We start from the raw sequence: 20,026 nt of genomic DNA, 5'->3' as shown, positions 1-20,026 counted from the left end.
CTGGGCCCAGCCTCCAGCCAGCTCTTAAATCTCCCAGCGAGGAGGGAACCTGCCCAAGCTTTGGGCTGCAGCTTTTCCAGGGAATGCTGTCAGAGAAAGTGTCAAAAGCTTTGCTGAATTCCAGGCACACAACATCCACAGCCTTTCCTGCATGCACATGTGGGTCACCTCGTCATAAAAGGAGACCAGGTTGGTCAGGCAGGACCTGCCACTCCTAAATCCACGCTGGCTGGCTCTGATCCCTTGGCCATCCTGTGGGTGCCCTGTGATGGCACTCAAGGTGATCTGTTCCATAACCTCACTGGGCACCCAGGTCAGGCTGACAGGCCTGGAGTTCCCCAGCTCCTCCTTCCAGGCCTTCTTGGGGATGGGCTCACATTGGCACCTCCAGTGCTCTGGGATCTCCCTGGTGAGCCAGGACTGATGGTAAATGATGGAGGGCAGCTCCCTCATCCCCCTAGGATGTATCCCATCTAATCCAATGCCCACACTTGTGAGCATCTGAGTGGCTCAGCAGGTGACCAACTGCTTCCTCCTGGGTTACAAGGAGCTATTCTGCTCCCTGTGCCCATCTACCAGCTCAGGAGAACACTTGTCCTGAGGAAAACCTGTGCTAAGATTGAAAATTGAGATATACAAGGCATTAAGTGGCTCAACCCTATTTTATATATATATATATATATATATATATATATATAGTGACTATATTCTCCACTGCATCCAATGAAGAGTAGACATTCTCTTTCTCAGTCCTTTTGCTGTATTTTTTTTTTCAGAAGCCACCAGGTTAAGCTCTAATTGAGCTTTCACCTCTCAACTTTTCTTTCTGTATAACTTAACAACATCCTTAAACACTTCCTAAGTTGCTGGTCCTTTTTTTCCCCTTAATTCCCACAAAAACTCCATGGGCAGCCAGGCCAGTCATTTTCCTTTCAAGCTCATCTTTTGCCACACTGGGACAGGCTGCTCCTTCCCCCTTAAGATTACTTTCTTGAAATGTGTCCATCCTTCCTGACCCCTTTGTTTTTGGGCTGTTTCCCTTAAAAAAATCAGTACCTGATTTGGTACTCCGCAAATCAGCATCCTGAACAGGTCAAAGTCTGCCCTTCCTAATTCCAGTGTAGTTTTGTTGCTGCCCCTCCTTCTTTCACAGAACATTGAACACTTGAATATTTCATGGTCACTGTGCCCCAGACAACCTCTGCCCCTGTATCTGCCTCCAGCCCTTCTCTGTTTATGAACAGCAGCAGACAGAGCTTTCCTTGTGTAAAGGTTTGACACTGGCACAAGGCCAAATGCCCCCATGAAAATACACCTTCTCTGGTGTCTGCTGTGAGATTTTGACCAGGAATAAACAAAGCAGGCTCTCCCTTGAAAAAAAGAAAAGTTTATTAACTAAACTACAAAAACAATTACTAAACTACGCACAAAAGAAAGAAAAAAACAAAAAAAAAACACAAGGAAAATGAAAACCTCACAAAAACATTCTCCTCCTCCTCCCCCCTAAATTCCCAATACAATACATCCTCCAAAATCACCAGTTCTGGGTCCAGCACCACCCTTTAGAATGCTCAACTTTCAGTTCCTCAAGAGGAGAGGGAGTCCTTCCATGTGTCGTGGTGGCCTTTTCCGTCCTTGTTCCGGTGCTCTCACCACCGAACAATAATCAGGGCTGCTTCCAGGGTTGTCTTTTTAAGGATGCTTTGTCCAGTTCCAGAAAAGCACAGTCTTTCACCTTTGGGACATCTGTCCCCCCCATATTTTATATACCCCCTGCGGCCGAGGGGTACCCACACTGAATCTTCTTTGGCTCTGGGACATTTCTCCCCCTGGACTCAGTCTCTGTATTACATGGAAACATAGCTCTGTCCATGGCTACACAAAAGAGTCCAGCATAAAATGCCACTCCATCTTCTCCATCTTTCCAACATCTCTCACTCTCTCTCTCTCTGGTCCAGACCTTTATCACTCGTCTAGGAAGGGTTAATGTTCTGTGAAGTTTTCATTGTCCAAAAAGGGTTAAAAACTCCTCCAAGAGGCTGGACTCCTGGCTGCACCCCCCCCCACCCCACCCAATCTTCTCAGCCGGGCTGCCTGCTGCCAGCACATGTTTACTGAATTTCAAGGTAACGGCACAAAAACACAGGCTGCACTCTCTCTCTCTTTCTGTCTCCAAGGGGGGGAACAGGCTGCCCATTGCTTCCCGGCATTTCTTTACTTCTTCCTTCCACCCTTGGGGGGGGCCAGGCCTACCTCTCCCGGGCCGGGCCGCATGGCTTTTCCCCTCCCCCCGCCCAGCCAGCAACTGGGCCGGGGGAGAGACCCAACTGCTTCCCGCCGGAAGTCCAAAGAGACCCTGCCAGGGGGAGAGCCCTGCTTTTACCCTGTGTTCTCAGAGCTGGATCCAATGCCCAGTGGTTGGGCCAGATGGCAATATTCAAATCTGAACACTCATTGGCCCTATCTACAGCATCCCAGAAATCCTGTTTCTGGGTCAAACCATGACACCTTGGCAGTGGTAGCGTTACCAAAAATTTGGTAACACAGAAAATTCTTTAACCCCTATGTAGTTAAGAAGCAGCATTCTTTATTCAGCTGCATGCACGGGGTATAGCTCCTTCCAAAGCCGTGCATGTTGAGAACAGGAAAGTTTCCATTTATTTTCTGTATTTTGCACACATATACATTGATTGTCCTGGACTAAACACACATGTGATTTCTGCAAAATCATTAGCATATTTCTCCTCACCATTACCCATGTGTTCTTCTGTCCTGGGGGTCTCTCTGGTGGTCCCTGGTGGTCATGGACCCCAATGTTCCCGTGGGCCTGGCTGAGCTGGCAGGACACTGAGGCTGGTGAACTTCCAGTTCCCCTTCTCACACAATGGGCATTGTGTGGTTTCCATAGGCCTGGGATTTTGGAGAACAAGCTCCCGGTGTCAGTTCACCTGGTGGAGACAATTTATCATCTGGTAACATGAGGTCACAGAGTGGGCTAGTGGGCTATGACATCACAGAGTGCAGTATGTAGGTTATTGAGCAGTGTCATGGTTTGACAGTGGCACAATGCCAGTGCCCCATGAGAATACCCTCTCCCTGGTGTCTGCTGTGAGATGTGACCAGGAAAAAGCAAAGTAGGCTCCTACTTAGGAATAAAGAAAACTTTATTAACTAAACTACAAGGGAAAGAAAAAAAAAGAAACACAGAACAGAAGGAAAATGAAAACTTCACAAAAGCATGTTCCTCTTCCCCCCACCAAATTTCCAATACCATACATCTCAGAAATCACCAACTCTTGGTCCGGCACCACCCTTTAGAATACTCAATCCTCACTTCATCAAGAGGAGAAGGAGTCCTTCTTTGTGCCATGGGCTTCTTGTCACATGTGGCACTGCCTGGAGATCATTTGCCATTGTGACATCTTCCTTCCATGCCCAGTGCTCTCACCACTGTGCATGGACCAGGGCTGCGTCTAGGGTTCCTTTTAAGGATGCCATGTCTCCTTCCTAAAAGGCACAGTCTCAACTTTCGGACATCTGTCCCCCCCATGTTTTTTGCACCCCCTGGGGCTGAGGGGTACCCACACTGAACCGTCCTGGTTGTGAGGCTATGCCCCTCCTGGAAGCAGTCTCTGTATCACAAGGAAACAGTCCATGGCTACACAAAAAAAGAGTCCAGCAAAAAATGCCACTCCATCTTCTCCATTCTTCCAACATCTCTCTCTCTCTGCCCAGACCTTCATCAGTCTTCTAGGAAGGGTTAATGTTCTGTAAAGTTTTCACTGTCTACAAAGGGGTTAAAAGCTCCCACAAGCGGCCGAACACATCGCTGCCTCCTCCCCCCCTTTCCTCCTTCTCAGCCGTGCTGTCTGCTGCCGCACATGTTTGTCAAGTTTCAAGGTAACTCCCAGGCACGGCTCTGTCTCTCTCTCTGTCTCTGTCTCCCAGAAGGGGGAGTGGATACCTCTCAGTAGCTCTTCGATGCTTCCACCCCTGGGCCCCTCAGGGTCAGGCCCACCTCTCCCAGGCCGCGTGGCTTTCTCCTCTCCTGCCCAGCCAGGAGCTGGGCCAGGGGAGAGACTGAACTCTCTCCTGCTGGAAACCTAAAGAGAACCTTCCAGGGGGCAGCCCTACTTTTAACCCTGCGTTCTCAGAGGTGGATCCAAATGTCCCAATGGACACATCAGGTGCCAATATTAAAATCTGAGAAACCATTGGTTTCACTACAGCATCCCCGAAATCCCATTTCCAGTCAAACCACCACTTAAGCTTCTCATTTATAACAGAATCCACTTCAGCCTGGGCCGGGGTGGGCAGTGGCCGCACAGTTTCATGGACTGGACGCGGGTCTGGACGCTTTCCTTGGAGTGACTGCAGGGAGGGAATGCTGGGGCTGTCACTGCTGGAGTGTCACACAGGGGAAACTGGGGCTGTCACCTCTGGGGTGTCACACACACACAGGGCAACACTGGGGCCGTCACCGCTGGAGTGTCACACACAGACAGGGCAACACTGGGGCTGTCACCACTGGGGTGTCACACACAGGACAATGCTGGAATGGTGTGGCCAGCAGGACCATCACACTAGGATCTTTTCTTCTGAGAAGCTGAGAAGCTTCCGCTTTTCCATGTTTTGCTGCTTTGTAATGTGATTTGGAGAATTTTATACCCAGCAGGTGAAATTGTTCCTACTTGATGACCAATCACAGGTCCAGCTGTGGGGGTGCTCTGGTCAGTCACAAGATTTTATCATTCCATTCCTTTACTTTCTAGCCTTCTGATGAAATACTTTCTTCTATTCTTTTAGTATGGTTTTAATATATCATTTTATTTTCATATAATATATACCATAAATAATAAATCAGCCTTCTGAAACATGGAGTCAAGATTCTCATCTCTTCCCTCATCCTGGGACCCCTACGAACATTGCCACACAGGACCAGGGCAGTGATTCTTCCCTTGTGCTCAGCACTGGTTGGGCAGCACCTCGAGTGCTGTGTCCAGTTCTGGGCCCCCAATTTAGGAAGGACGTGGAGGGGCTGGAGCATGTCCAGAGAAGGGCAACAAGGCTGGTGAGGGATCTGGAACGCAAGTCCTATGGAAGCAGTTGAGGGAGCTGGGGTTGCTTATCCTGGAGAAGAGGAGGCTCAGGGGAGACCTCATCACTCTCTACAGCTCCGTGACAGGAGGGCGCAGCCAGGTGGGGGTCAGACTCTTTACCCAGACAACAGTGACAGGACAAGAGGACACAGCCTTAAGCTGCACCAGGGGATGTTTTGTCTGGACATTAAGGAATATTCTTCACACAAAGGGTGATTGGGCATTGGAATGGGCTGCCCAGGGAGGTGGGTGAGTCACCATCCCTGGAAGTGTTTAAGGAAGACGATGTGGCACTGAGTGCCATGGTCTGGGTGACAACGTGGTGTTGGGTCCCAGGTTGGACTTGATGCTCTCCAAGGTCTTTTGCAGCCTGGCTGATTCTCTGATGATTGTGACACTGCCCTGGAGAAGCAAGGGGCCATTGTGACACTGCGGGGCCTGGTGGCACTAAGATGACCATGGGGACACTGTGTACGACATGGCAGCACAGAGCCAAGAGGCCATTGTGACACAGTGAGGCTGAAGGGAAGCAAGGAGTCCGTTGTGACAGTCTGGGTCCTGGTGGAACCACAGAGGCCACTGTGACACTGCGGGGCCTTGTGGAACCAAGGACCCATTGTGACACTGTGGAAACAAGGAGACCCCTGGGAGAGCCTGGGGACAATGGAATCAAGGAGCCATTGCTCCATTGTAAGGACTCTGGGAACTGAGGGAACAATTGTGACACTGTGGTGCCCCATGGAACAAAGGGTCCCTGATGACACTGCAGGATCTTGCGTCACCAGGGCTCCATTGTGACACTGCAGCGCCAAGGAATTCATTGTGGCACCCTGAGGCCTCATGGAACCACAGAGGCCATTGTGACCCTGCAGGGCCTTGTGGAACCATGCAGAGCATTGTGATAGAGCAGGATCTGGTGTCATGATGGAGCCATTATGACACTGCAGGGCCCCATGAAACCAAGGGGCCAGTGCTGCTCCTCAGGGACTCCTGGAATGAAGGAAACATGTTTGACACTGTGGTGGCCCTTCGGACCGAGAGGCCATTTTGACATTGTGGAACTAGGAGAGCATTGCTGCACTGCAAGACCTCAAGGTGTTGATGGAAGGAGACCCGGACACCGATTGGTTCTTCGCAGGTCCGATTTATTGATCGATACAGCGGGTTAAATACAGTTCATAATAAGCTTCATACATATTGCAAAAGCTGAGCTCAGGATTGGTTAGTTACATATCAGCAACTACGCCTACTTCTGCATTTTTGTGGTTATTCTTTTGATACTTTCTGCATATTTTCAGCAGGAATCTCTCTTCCCTATCCTCATGTTGCAGCAAGGGCATCATGTCCTTGCCTGTCATTGGTCACTGACTGCTGACTTCCCTTTCAAGCTTAACCAGCAGCATTATGTCAACATGGCCTTTCTCAGCTAACCAACTGTTAACAAAACTCTCCACATTTCTCCCATTTTCTTCTTGAGCAAGAAGACTAGTCTGCCAGGTTTTTGCTATCATACGGCTGACCATGTTTTGAATACAATTAAAGACACAAGGCAAAATAAGCAAAAACATTAAAATTACACCCAGTAGCCCTATAGCATATGTCACAAGGTTCCTCAGCCATGGTCCAAGTCCTAAGCTTTTAAGCCATTCGTCAATTCCTAAACCTTCTTCTTCCTTGAGATTGTGAAGTCCTTGTTGCAGTTCTTTTATCTTAGTGTGAATGGACACCGAATGATCAGACAAATTCATGCAACACATTCCCTCAAACTCTTCACATCCATGCCCTTGTGCTAAGAGCAAAAAATCTACAGCAGCTCTATTTTGCAAAACAGCATGGTTAACACTCTGCACATCTGCGGTTAGCATGTCTAGAATTTGGGATGTCTTGTTTAGCTCATCCTTTGCCCAGCACCCTAATTGCTTTGCTAAATTCATAGCTTTATTGGCAGATCCTCCTGGCAAGATAGTTGAAACTACTACTTGTTTGAATGTACTCCAAAACTGTGGATCTCCTACCTGGCTGCAGTCTAAGTCATGTATGCTACGTCTCTTCCTGTTTGAATTTTGACTCAGCTGCATTAGCAAGGACATATTAGGGTGAAACAATGACAATTTTCCCAAATAACAGGGTCCACCCTGTGGTTTAGCTGGTATACCATTCCACGCCCTGTCTCCACAAATTAAAAATATTCCTGTGGGTAATTTCATTGGTGCTGTGATATTTGTGCCGTTACATTGACTGTAATGCTGCGGAGAGAATTTACTCAAATTCAGGGATGAATCTAAGGTGGCCCATGTTTCTTTAGGTTGATTTCAATTCTGGGCATCCAAGGGTTCGAAACTAAACCATCCGCCAGCTGTAGTGTTAGACATACTGGCATTTGTACTTCCAAAAAGATCCAATTCTTCAGGAGGAGAATGCAAAGAGGTGTTAAGTGATTGGATTAGTAAGCATTGGCGATAGCCATCACTCTGACTTGCAGTATACCCTTGTTGTGCTGACAATTTGATGTTTGACATGTTATGCATGCATAAAGTTTGATTATTTATTAAACTGCAAAATTCTCCAGGAGACCACACCGGAAGTCCCACCAGGCATGTTCGAAATGGGTTAGTAACCCCTCCAAGACTAAGACAAAGCCATGATTGGTTAATCTGATTAGCAAGTGTTACCCATAGATTTTCTCTTGGCTGACTAAAATGTGTTATTCCTACTGCTTTAATCGCTACAGCATTGAGCAGTATAATAAAAACAAACCTCATTTTTCTCTCTTCTTTCGCTGTCTTTTACCTGGTTTGCTAGAATGGCTAATGCGGTCCTGAGTCAGTCTTTGAATACACTGATCTAATTCCAAATCAGCATCCTTGCTTACAGGTATAGCTTTAGGTAGGTTTAAAGGCAAATTAGCTTTACAGCGAGCATCTATGATGTGTGAGGCTCTAGTAATTTCAAACTCTCTAAGTACTTGCTGCAACTTCCACCTAATATATGCTATAGCTACTTGTTCTGCACTCTCATAAAGTTGTAATCCTGACCTTCCTGGTAGGCCAGTACTTTGCTCAAGAGCTCTATACCAGGAAGAATCTCGAATCCACTTCCCAAAGCAAGGTCTACACCATAAATGTCCTATTGCCCTTTGTGAGTACCAATAAACCTTATTGCAATCTGCACAATGCAAAGCTACCCATGCATAGCACCTATCATTATCCTTTTTACAAACATAGCAAGGAAGTGAACATAAGAAAGGATCAGTATTAAATTTCGTCTCTATAACCCAATCCAAGCACTTCAATGGTGGTGATTGCAAAGCCTCTTCACTTTTCTTACTATATGAGGCTAACAGTTCAAGCTCTTTCTTTAGCGCAATCGCCGTTCGTTGTCTTCTTCAACAACTACACCCTCCCACCAGGCAGGGTCCCATATATGTGAAATTGCCGTAATCATAGAAAACTAATTAGCAATCACTGATAGCCTTACTCAGATGGGGTTGTTCCCTTTCTTGCCTTCTTTTTCTTATCTGTCTTCAGTTTTGCTGCTCCTAATTTCACTGGTCCTGTCACTTGCAAACTCAATTTTTGCAACTTTTCAATGCAGCAGTCTAATGCTCTTTCGGGATCCCCCCTGATGGGTCCTACAATTGAACGCTGCATTAGGGGCACTAATTTTCTACACCTTGCAGAGGCTAAGCGTGATTTACTTTGAACCTTGAGTCTATTCACAATACATTGTACGTCCCATTGGTAATAAGCAAGAATTTTCTGTTCAGGAGACTCATAAAGATTTAAAGCTGCATATGCATTTTGCCCCGTTTGTCTCCTTAATTCATCCTGCCAGTTTTCACTCCACATGTACTCGTGCCGGCAAGTATTGCACCACAAACCCAATAATAATGATTGTTCTATCCAAAAAGTTCTACCACAACCCCCACAATGTAGGGCTATCCAAGCAGCACAATGTGGATTGTGACAGTCAAGGCAATTTTTGTTTGCTGGACCTGTTAAGCAAAAGGTTGATAATGAGTCAATAAAACCAATCAGCTCCTGGGCTGTCCGGTAGTGATGCGTCAGTGCTCTGTCCACCGCTTTCAAGTATCCCTTCAGCTGTAGCAGTAGTAGTCGTAGGACTAGAGGCAGTTTCTTCCCCAGTCGCTCCTTGTCCTCCTCCGTGAGGTTGTTCACCAGATGCTGCATCAAAAATAGGTTTAGTCCACTTAGCAGGCACCCACAAAGGCCCTGTAGGTGAGGAAACACAAAGATACCCCCGACTCCAGTATAACACTTTTTCAGGCTTTTCCCATAATCCTGTACTCGGGTTCTTATACTTAACCCAGACCTCCGTTTCCTTAGTAGTTTCCTGACCTGACCTCGGGTGATGTTTAATTGCAGGGGGGGTATCGTCTTCCCCAAAAATACATAAATGGTTGATCACATACAGAACCTTAGCCAAACATGCTTGTGGGTCTCTTAAATCTTGATGCTTTTCAATGTACTGCTTAAGGGTGCCGTTTGCTCTTTCCACTATTGCCTGTCCAGTAGGGGAGTATGGAATCCCTTTCACATGCTTAACGGACCACTGATTCAAAAATTTCTGGACCCTAGCACTTACATAAGCTGGACCATTATCCGTTTTGATACTCTTTGGGACTCCCATGACAGCGAAGCAACTTAACAGTGCCTGATAACATGTATAGCTTTTTCTCCTGCCTGAGCCGTAGCCCATATGTAATGACTATATGTATCTATAGTAACATGCACATACTTGACTCTACCAAATCTAGCTACATGTGTAACATCCATTTGCCATTTCTCATTTATTTCTAAACCTCGAGGATTAACTCCGACGCCTAAACCTATTCCCCCATTATGATAACTACATGTTGGACATGCTCTAACAATGGCCTTCGCTTCTGACAAACTCAGCTCAAAGTTCCTTGCTAGTCCTTTTGCATTTTGATGATATCTACTATGTGCTTCTCTGGCCAATGTATGCTTATCAACAGGACAAGAGTTATCAATGGGTAAGGTAACCAATTTGTCTGCACGTTCATTCCCTTCTCCTAAACCTTCAGACCATTTATGGCTCCTAATATGAATCACAGAATACGCTGCATTTCTCTCCCGTAAAGCTTTCCTTAATTGTACCAGTAACTCATACAATCCTTTATTATTCACTTCCTTAATTGCTGCTTCCTCTATTCGTCTGACTACTCCTGCGACATACATAGAGTCTGTGACCACATTTAAAGGCTCCTGTAAGTTGGACACTGCCCATACTACTGCTAACAATTCCAGGGTTTGTAAGCTATCTGCAGGGTCTGCTGTGAGGAGTTGATGCTTCCATTGTCCTTTTTCTTGCCAGATGACAGCAGCACGCCTTGATTTCTTTCCTGCATCTGTAAAAGCTGTAATAGCTCCTTCTATGGGGCACTCTCTTCTCTCAACGGTTGGGTGATCCAGCTCCATTCTGTCATCCATTGCAAAACTCTGGGCACTAATTTGCTGGTCTCTACTTTAGCAGACGATGTCAATAATGCTTCCTGTAAATCCTTTGAATTAATCAAGTACCAGTCTAAGGTTTCTTTTTCCATAGGCAATCTAATGGTAGCGGGTTCTCGACCATCCACTTCAGTAATTCTGAGATGCCCCTTTTGATTAACACAGCCAATTGTTCGATTTTTGAAAATATTGTTTTCTTATGTTGTAGTGGTGGTGGCAACCATTCCAAAACCCGTATCTCCCCCATTTTCTTTTGTTGTTGAGAGAGAGCACCAAGCAAGTGGCAAGGGCTATTCCAGATGGTAAGGTCAATGGGGTAGTCGAGTTGTCGACGAGACACATACCCTTGTTGTACACAGTTACTAATTTGCTGCAAGGCAAGATGGTGCTCCTTTGTCAGGTATACAGGAGTAGTGGGGTCAACGCCCTTTAACAAAGGCCGTAGGATTTCTAACAAGTGATTTGGTATTCCCACAATGGGCTTTAACCACTGTAAGTCTCCCAGCAACTTCTGTGCATCATGCAGAGTCTTAATGTCTAATTGTAATTCCAATTTTTGAGGTATTACTATTTGATCCATTAAAGTCCATCCCAAATATTTCCATGGCTTTGTGGTCTGAATTTTCTCTGTAGCAATAACAAGCGAATATGCTGCAAGAGTATCTCTAATGCTGTCAATCTGCAAAGAGGAAAATGGTTGTTGCTGTGCAAACAAAATATTGTCCATGTAATGAGATATTATAGTTGCTGGCCACTTGCGACGTAGTGGCTGTAATGCAGCATCAACATAAAGCTGACACAACGTGGGAGAACTGCGCATGCCCTGTGGTAACACAGTCCATTCAAATCTTTTGTCTGGTTCCTTACGATTTACTGCCGGTAAAGTAAAAGCAAATCTCTTCATGTCATCAGGATGCAACCCAATAGTGAAAAAACAATCCTTTAGGTCAATAATTAAAAGTGGCCAGTGTTCTGGGATCATAGCTGGATTTGGAAGACCAGGCTGTAAGGCACCCATTGGTTCCATCTGGTCATTTGCAGCTCATAAATCATGTAACAAACGGTATTTCCCTGATTTCTTCTTGATTACAAAAATAGGTGTATTCCAAGGGCTCGTGGAGAGTCGTAGGTGTCCCTGTGTGTATTGTTCCTTTACCAATTCATGGGCGTGCATAAGACTCTCCCCTTTTAATGGCCATTGCTTAACCATCACCGGTGTATCCGTTTTCCAGGTGAGTGGAATGGGGAAAGTCCAAGCAATGGCAATTATCCCAAAGGGTGATGGTTAGTTAACACCACTCCCAATTGTGTTAAAATGTCCCTTCCAATTAAGCAAGAAACTGTAGGAGGCAATTGAACAACTGAAAACACAGCAGATACTTGTTGATTATCAATGCACACCGACAAAGGCAGCGATCTGCTTGCTAATGTAAATCCTCCTACTCCTGTGAGCATGTTTGATGATGGGAATAGGGGCCAATGTTGTGGCCACTCTTCTGGAGAAATGATGCTGGTATCTGCTCCTGTATCCAATAATCCATAAAGGGTTATGCTTTGATGTCCATGGGTAATCTCAACTTTTTGTTTTGGTCTATTTTGTGAATCCACAGTCAAAAGTGTAACACCAGTAGAGCCAAAACCCTTCTCATTCCGTGTTTGCCCAGTAAATGATGGTATACCCAATGTCATTTGTGATAGCGGTACCAATTGTGCCATGCGTTGTCCTTTTGTTATTTTAATAGGGGGATAAAGGGTGTAAACCATGATTTGTATTTCCCCTGTATAGTCTGCATCAATAACACCAGTCAATACAAATGATCCCAGCATGGTTGTTGAGGAACGTCCTAGTAACAATGCTTCACATCTTTGTCCATTTAATATAAGAGGACCCTTTACTCCAGTTGGTATCCTCTCAGGCCGGTTCATCATTAGCGTGACGTCTACTGCTGCTGATAAGTCCAAACCGAGGCTCCCTGCTGTTGCTGGTTGCAGACAGGAGGTGGCAGTGATGTTACGGCGGCAGCTGGTGTCTCTGATGTCACAGCGGCAACTTGTGTCTGGGCGCTGCCCCCATTCACGCTCCTCTGATCGTTTCCCGACCGGCGCTTACAAGCCGTAGAATTGTGGGAGCTAGATCGGCAGCTTTGACACCATATACCAGTTGCTCGACATCCTCGACGCGTATGTCCCTCATTGCCGCATCGGTAACACTTGATGAACGGTCTCGAGCCTCCTTGCGTGACTGCCAGTGAGCCGCTTCGGAGAGGAGCAAGAGCAGCTAACACCTGATTCTGAGTAGACTCTGCTTGCTTTTACAACCCTAATCCTAATTCCTTTAAAGCTTCTGCTATAAATGCCTGTGAAGCTGTTGGCATTAATGCCATTCGCTCTAATGCCTCCTCAATGGTCCAATTTGCCCCTAAAGTAGCTAACACTCTTTGTGTTGCTGGATTGCTATTTTGTAATACACTCTGCTTTAATAGTGCCCCTTTCATATAGTCCGCAACACCAGCCCGATCTATGGCAGCAGCTGCCCTATCGATAAAACTTTCAAATGATTCTTCTCTACCCTGTTTAATACCCATATAAGCCGGTAACCCTCCTGGCTCTTTAACCATGTCTATTGCAGCACGCACTAATCGCATAGACTCTCTAAGCTTATCTGCTCTGTGCCTCTGTACGCAAATATGCCCCTAAGCCCATAAGCTCCTCTACTGTTACTCCATGTAATGGATCTCCCTGAGCTCATTGTACAGCAACCGACTCATTAACCATAGCTTGCCAATGTGCATTAAACAATAACTGCTGGTGCTGAGTGAATATTAAACACACTATTCCTCTTAAATCATTTGGGCATAAAACCTGAGTATTAAAAAGATAATCTAGCATTTGCCTAACAGGTTCACTTTTTACTCCAAACTGACTAACCGTAGAACGTAACTGAGCTAACAACTTCCAATCTAAGGGAGTATATTCCGCTATATTATGCGTAAGGTTCCCCTGTGCATCATACTGTGGTGTGTATGTGACCGGACATGCAAGACTAGAAGCTACTTCCACCGCCTCGCCATCCCCCATTTGCATTACTTCTTTTGCCAAAGCAGCCCAAGCTTCCCTCCTCTGTTTAGCCATGTCCCCCCATAGGTCACTGTGTGCCCCTGGGATAGGGTCTGACTCTTTAAGGGTGCTATGCTGCTGGCACTTCGGTACAGAGACCGAGCTTTCCGGCGGGGGGGGCGGTGGAACCAGAGATGGCTCGCGTGGGGGAAGTGGCCCCCCCGCCGGAGCTGGCTCGCTCAGGGAAAGCGGCGGAGGCAAAGCTGGCGGCGGAGGCAAAGCTGGCTTGCTCTTACCTCCACCATCCAACTCGCCCTCCCCCCCAACAGGAAGGGTGCAGATGGTTCCACTGTGTCTATAGGAAAATCCTCCACACCACTCTGCTGGGGACTCTTAGGCATAAGTATCTTAGTTACAGAAGGTGCCAGGGGATCATCCTCACGACCATACCCTATATTCCTCTTATGAGCTTCTGTCGCCCTTTCTGCTGCCTTTCTCTCAGAGACATGCTGAAGCAACGTGTTATACACCACCCGCCATAGCTTGCCTAATTTCTTTGCTGACTTATCATAGTCTAACACTGTATCCCACAGGATATCCCCAAACTTCTTCCATCTGCTAGCTCATGAACTGTATGTGGGTTAGCGAAAATCCCTTTAGCATGGCCGTAAGCCAATAACCCTGGTAATTCCTTTTTTAAATCTATCCCCTTTCCTCCTCGCCGTTCTAAATACGCGGCGAAAAGATCATATGCTGCCTGCCTATCCATACCTATTCGTCAGCATGCGCTGTTGCAGGTCTCCAGACTTCGGCAGCACGTATTGGCTCGAGTCACCGTTGTGAACCTCGAGGGTGCTTCAAATTCCGGCACCGTCCCGGCTGCAAGGACCTAAACTCAACTTCCTCGACCGTGGCGCGTTCCCCCCTTTTTCTTTTAATCTGAGACAAGAGGGCAAATGTTTGGGGTCACCATTTGTTGATGGAAGGAGACCCAGACACCAATTGGTTCATCGCAGGTCCGATTTATTGATCGATACAGCGGGTTAAATACAGTTCATAATAAGCTTCATACATATTGCAAAAGCTGAGCTCAGGATTGGTTAGTTACATATCAGCAACTACGCCTACTTCTGCATTTTTGTGGTTATTCTTTTGATACTTTCTGCATATTTTCAGCAGGAATCGCTCTTCCCTATCCTCATGTTGCAGCAAGGGCATCATGTCCTTGCCTGTCATTGGTCACTGACTGCTGACTTCCCTTTCAAGCTTAACCAGCAGCATTATGTCAACATGGCCTTTCTCAGCTAACCAACTGTTAACAAAACTCTCCACATCAAGGAACCAAGAATCCATTGTGACACTATGGGGCCCAAGGGATCCAAGGGTCTTAGTGACACCAAGGGGCCCCATGGAACCAAAGGGACACTGTGACACTGGGTGGACTCATAGAATCATGGAAACCATTGGGACACTCTGGGGCCTCATGGAAAAGGCTGGATCCAGGGCCCAACTCCAACAAGGTCAAGTTTAACAATTCCAAGTGCTGGGTCCTGCACTTTGCCCTCAACAACCCCTGCAGCAGTACAGGCTGAGGACAGAGTTGCTGGAGAGCAGCCAGGCAGAAAGGGACCTGCAGGGACTGATGGACAGCAGGCTGGACATGAGGCAGCAGTGTGCCCAGGTGGCCAAGAAGGCCAATGGCTCCTGGCCTGGATCAGCAATGGTGTGGCCAGCAGGAGCAGGGCAGTGATTCTTCCCCTGTGCTGGACACTACTTGGGCAGCACCTCGAGTGCTGTGTCCAGTTCTCAGACCCCCAATATAGGATGGACATGTACGGGCTGGAGGGTGTCCAGAGAAGGGCAACAAGGCTGAGGAGTGGTCTGGAACACAAGTCCTTTGAGGAGTGGCTGAGGGAGCTAGAGTTGTTTATCCTGGAGAAGGCTCAGGGGAGACAAGACAGTGTCAGGGCACAGGTCGGACTTGATATCTCCAAGGTCTTTTCCAACTTTGCTGATTCTGTGATTCTCTGGAAAAACCCTTGGAGCAATTGCAGGGTGAGCCCTGGGCCTCCTCTTCAGAAGCTGCAGCAGCCCAGGTCCCTCAGCTTCTCCTGCCAGCCCCAAAGCCCATCCTGTCAGTCCTGCAGAGCCTATGCAGCTCCTCCTCACTGCCCAGAACAGGGAGCCCCAGAGCAAGACACAGCAGCCCAGATGTGCCCCCCTGGTCTGGGATGCCTCTGGCAAGGGAGTGGCACGAGGCACTGCAGGAGCCTGCAGACAATTCCTGCAGCACTTGTAGGATGATCCTGCTGCCCAAGGGACGTTCCCATGGGGCCAAGTCAGGAACTGCAATTGGGAATGGGGCCAGAGTTGAAAGGGCAAACAGGGATGGGCTGTTTGCAGGGCAGGGAACAGGGATGGGCAAGAGCAAGAAATTTATACCGGTTATACCGGGGACAGAGTAAAGAAAGCAAAAGTGATGCCAAGGAAATGCTCAGGGCAGTTTGGGGGTGGCTGCCAGGCAGCCCTGGCTCTGAGCAACAGCCTCTGCAGGGGGACAGGAAACTCCCAGCTGATGGGAACAAACTTGCTGGCTGACTGCAGAGGCCAGGACAAAGCTGAGTGGTTTCCCTGGTGTCCCCCAGCCCTTGCTGGCCCCTGGCATTTGTGCTCCCTCAGGTTCATGTCCCCACACCAACAGCATGGGGGTGCTACCCCTGCTGTGTGCAATGCAAACAGGGACTGCTGAGCCAGTGCTGCTGTGTCTGTGCCTGCAAGGATGGGGCACCTGTGTGAGCTGGGGGAGAGGCCAGGGCTGCAGAGGGGGGATGTTGTTGGCAGCTCCATCAGGGCACTCTGGGGCACTGTCCTGGGCTGTGCAGCACACTGGGGATGGATCAGCCCCTGCTCTGCTGCTCCTTCCCGTCTGCCCCAGGGCCCTTGCAGAGCCCCAGCCATGCTGTTTGCCCCCAGCCTGCCCACGGCCAGCCTGGGGCTGCTCACAGGGCTTTTCTGTGCTGAGCATTGGCCTGGGTGTGTTCTTGAGAGAGCCTGGGCAAGGAGCCTGGAGCCCCCAGGCCCTGGCCTGAGGCATCAGCGCTGCCCCAGCAGTGCCCATGGCCTGTCCCTGCTGCAGCCCCGGCACTGCCGCCCCCAGGGCTGTGCCCGGCCCTGGGAGCACTCAGGCCCTGCAGCAAAACCAGGGCCACCAGGGCAGCGGGGCAGGGCCATGGCAGCAGCACTGACAACACCAAGTGCTGCTGCTGCTGTGGGCACAGCTGCTGTGCCAGCACTGATCTGCCCCCAGCTCTGCACACAGACATTGCTGCTGCAGCTCCAGAGAAGGCAACAAAAGGGCATCTCTGTAGAAAACTCTGCTGGGAGATCATTTAGTTCTTTTAAAGCCACCAAGAGCGCAGCCCATCATTGACACACTCTCTGGGCACAGGGAAGGTGGAGAGAAACAAAATGGGCAATGGCACAAATAAAGACATTTCTTGTGGCCAATATGAAAAAAATCCACAACCAAAGTGACAAGAAGTATCAAACATTACTTTTATTACAAGTGATTTTTAGAAAATGGCCGGCAGTTTAATACTTGTGAAACCATCCAGTCATCAGTCTCCACACTGCAGCCTTGAGCTCCTGGTTCCTCAGGCTGTAGATGAGGGGGTTCACGGCTGGAGGCACCACCGAGTACAGAACTGACAGAGCCAGATCCAGGGATGGGGAGGAGATGGAGGGAGGCTTCAGGTGGACAAACACGACAGTGCTAAGGAACAGGGAGAGCACGGCCAGGTGAGGGAGGCAGGTGGAAAAGGCTTTGTGCCGTCCCTGCTCAGAGGGGATCCTCAGCATGGTCCTCAAGATCTGCATGTAGGAGAAAACAATGAACACAAAACATCCGAGTCCTAAACAGACACTAACAGCGAGAAGGCCCTGTTCCATGAGGTAGGATTTGGAGCAGAAGAGCTTTAGGATCTGTGGGATTTCACAAAAGAGCTGGCCCAGGGCATTGCCGTGGCACAGGGGGAGGGAAAATGTATTGACTGTGTACATGAGAGCAGTGAGAAAGGCACTGGCCCAGGCAGCTGCTGCCATGTGGGCACAAGCTCTGCTGCCCAGGAGGGTCCCGTAGTGCAGGGGTTTGCAGATGGACACGTAGCGGTCGTAGCTCATGACGGTCAGGAGGAAATGCTCTGCTGAGATGAAGAAGAGAAAGAAAAACACCTGGGCAGCACATCCATTGTAGGAGATGTCCCTGGTGTCCCAGAGGGAATTGTGCATGGCTTTGGGGACAGTGGTGCAGATGGAGCCCAGGTCGGTGAGGGCCAGGTTGAGCAGGAAGAAGAACATGGGCGTGTGCAGGTGGTGGCCACAGGCTACGGCGCTGATGATGAGGCCGTTGCCCAGGAGGGCAGCCAGGGAGATGCCCAGCAATAGGCAGAAATGCAGGAGCTGCAGCTGCCGCGTGTCTGCCAATGCCAGCAGGAGGAAGTGCCTGATGGAGCTGCTGTTGGACATTTGCTGTCTCAGGCCTTGGGGAGCTTTACATTGAGAAAAGTCAGTGACAGGTTAGGAGAAACTTCTTCCAGCAAAATCAAAGCCTTTTCCCACAGACCTTTCTCCTCTAACACTCTGACAACCTTTTGATTTTCTATCATCTTTAAGTGGGGAGCCCTGTTTGGTTCTGGCCAAGTGGGGCTTCACGTGCACAGCAGCTACATGCAGGTTATTTTTATTCATCCTTGCTGTGCAGACATGGGCAGGGACAGGGACCTGTCCTCTTGTTCCACTTGGAAACCCTGTTAACACAGAAGGCCCTGTCAGCATCTGCACCCCTACTGACAGAGAGCAGGAATGGCAAAGTCTGTTTAAATATTTTAGAGTTTTTACAGCTCCTCTTCCCCGTCTCCTTCTGAGTATTTTTGGATGGCAGAAACTCTCATAATTTCTCCTGCCCTCCAGGAGAACAGAGTGATTTCTCTAAAGCAAGGTGGGGAATGGAGAGCGAGGGGAGGACGTCTGCCTCCCAGTCCAGGATTCTCTGGACTTTCTCCATTCTCAGACATAGGATAATCACCCTCCCATGTGTCCTTTAAAAACCATCCCGACACTGCTGAGAGCAGATGGATCCCCCACACTTCACCAAATGTCCATTCCCTTCTCAAGATCTCAGCCACACATTTGTACCCAGGGACACACTGGGCTCATTTCACCAACCCAATAGCATTTTCTCATCATACAACTTCTGTGCCTCACCCTGGGGCTTTCAGATAACACAGAGATGTTCTAGGACAGGTTTCTATCCTGGATTGAAGCTCCCAGCTTGGACTGAAATCTCAGAGAGACTTCCAAGTGTCCTTATGATGGCATTGGATTGAGGGAGATGCAGCTCCTTCCCTGGCTGCACTAACAGCATTGCACAGAGCCAGGCAATGGGGACAGCATCACCCTGAGCCAGCTGTGCCCCCTGCCAGAGCCCCCAGGGCCCGGCAGCTGCTCCCAGCCCTGTGCTCTGCAGAGGGAACTGGGCCTGGGGCTGCAGAGCTGCCCCACGGCTCTGCTGCAGCTCTGCCTGCACAGGAGGGGCTGCACGCCTTGGAGCCCCGGCCCTGAGGGCAGAGGCTTGGCTGGGGGGACAAAAGGGAGGGGGCATGTTCAGAGGGAGTGGCTGCACTGGAGGGAATCCTATGGGCATCTCTAAACTCTCCCTGCCACAGCATTGCTGGGTTTTGTTTTCTCTCCTGCCCTGATCTTCTCTCTGATTCCTGGAGATTTTCCTCCTGCAGTTGTTTCCCTGTGCCTGATCTCTCCTTGCCAGCACTCACAGACCCCAAATCTCTGTGCACTCTCCTAGGCCTGAGAGAACCCTGTCTGTTTGCAGGACACTGGCTGGGGGCAGGTTCTGTTTGCAGCTTGGAGAAAGGACAGCTCAGACTGAGCCTGATGGGTCCACCAAAGGTGATGCTGGTGCTGTCCATGGGCAGAGTGGCTGCAAGCACACTAGGGATCTCCTGTGAAACTATTGATCAATAAAAGTAGCAGTTTAGATCTCTCAGGACCTTGGGAAAATTCATAATTAATAATCAACCACTAATATTTATCCCTCCCTCCCTGCCATGCTCCATAGTTGCAAACTGAACACCTAGTCTTTGTACATTTCCTCATTTTTATCAAAATCATTGTCTTGGTAATATTCTATGACTGATCAGAATGCCTCAGCATGTCAGAACTTCATAAGAATTTCACCTCCCCTACACCAGAAATACTCAGAGTTGTACTCACAGGGTCTGTAGGCATTGGGATGTTCCAGCTTTAGGAGATCACTCCAGGAGCTGCAGCTGCATTATCCTGCAGACAGAGGTTCCTGTG

The 20,026-nt window shown here is 48.6% G+C and overlaps 1 protein-coding gene across 1 annotated transcript; it reads right to left on the bottom strand.

The window, feature by feature from the left end:
• Positions 1 to 17,242: 17,242 nt before the first annotated feature.
• LOC128946703 (olfactory receptor 14I1-like) lies at positions 17,243 to 18,178 on the bottom strand. Its single transcript, XM_054290630.1, has one exon. It carries the CDS (start codon positions 18,173 to 18,175, stop codon positions 17,243 to 17,245), a length of 933 nt encoding a protein of 310 aa, XP_054146605.1. The 5' UTR covers positions 18,176 to 18,178.
• Positions 18,179 to 20,026: the final 1,848 nt, after the last annotated feature.

The sequence above is a fragment of the Melozone crissalis genome, unplaced genomic scaffold (assembly GCF_028551555.1).
Source record: "Melozone crissalis strain CALT ecotype California unplaced genomic scaffold, PUWL_Pcris_2 ptg000083l_1, whole genome shotgun sequence".
Taxonomy (NCBI): Eukaryota; Metazoa; Chordata; class Aves; order Passeriformes; family Passerellidae; genus Melozone; species Melozone crissalis.
This window is presented reverse-complemented; position numbering and strand designations above follow the sequence as displayed.

What these genes read in the sequence shown, in the direction of transcription:
- LOC128946703 (XM_054290630.1), bottom strand. Translation starts at nt 18,175, where the DNA reads ATGTCCAACAGCAGCTCCATCAGGCACTTCCTCCTGCTGGCATTGGCA.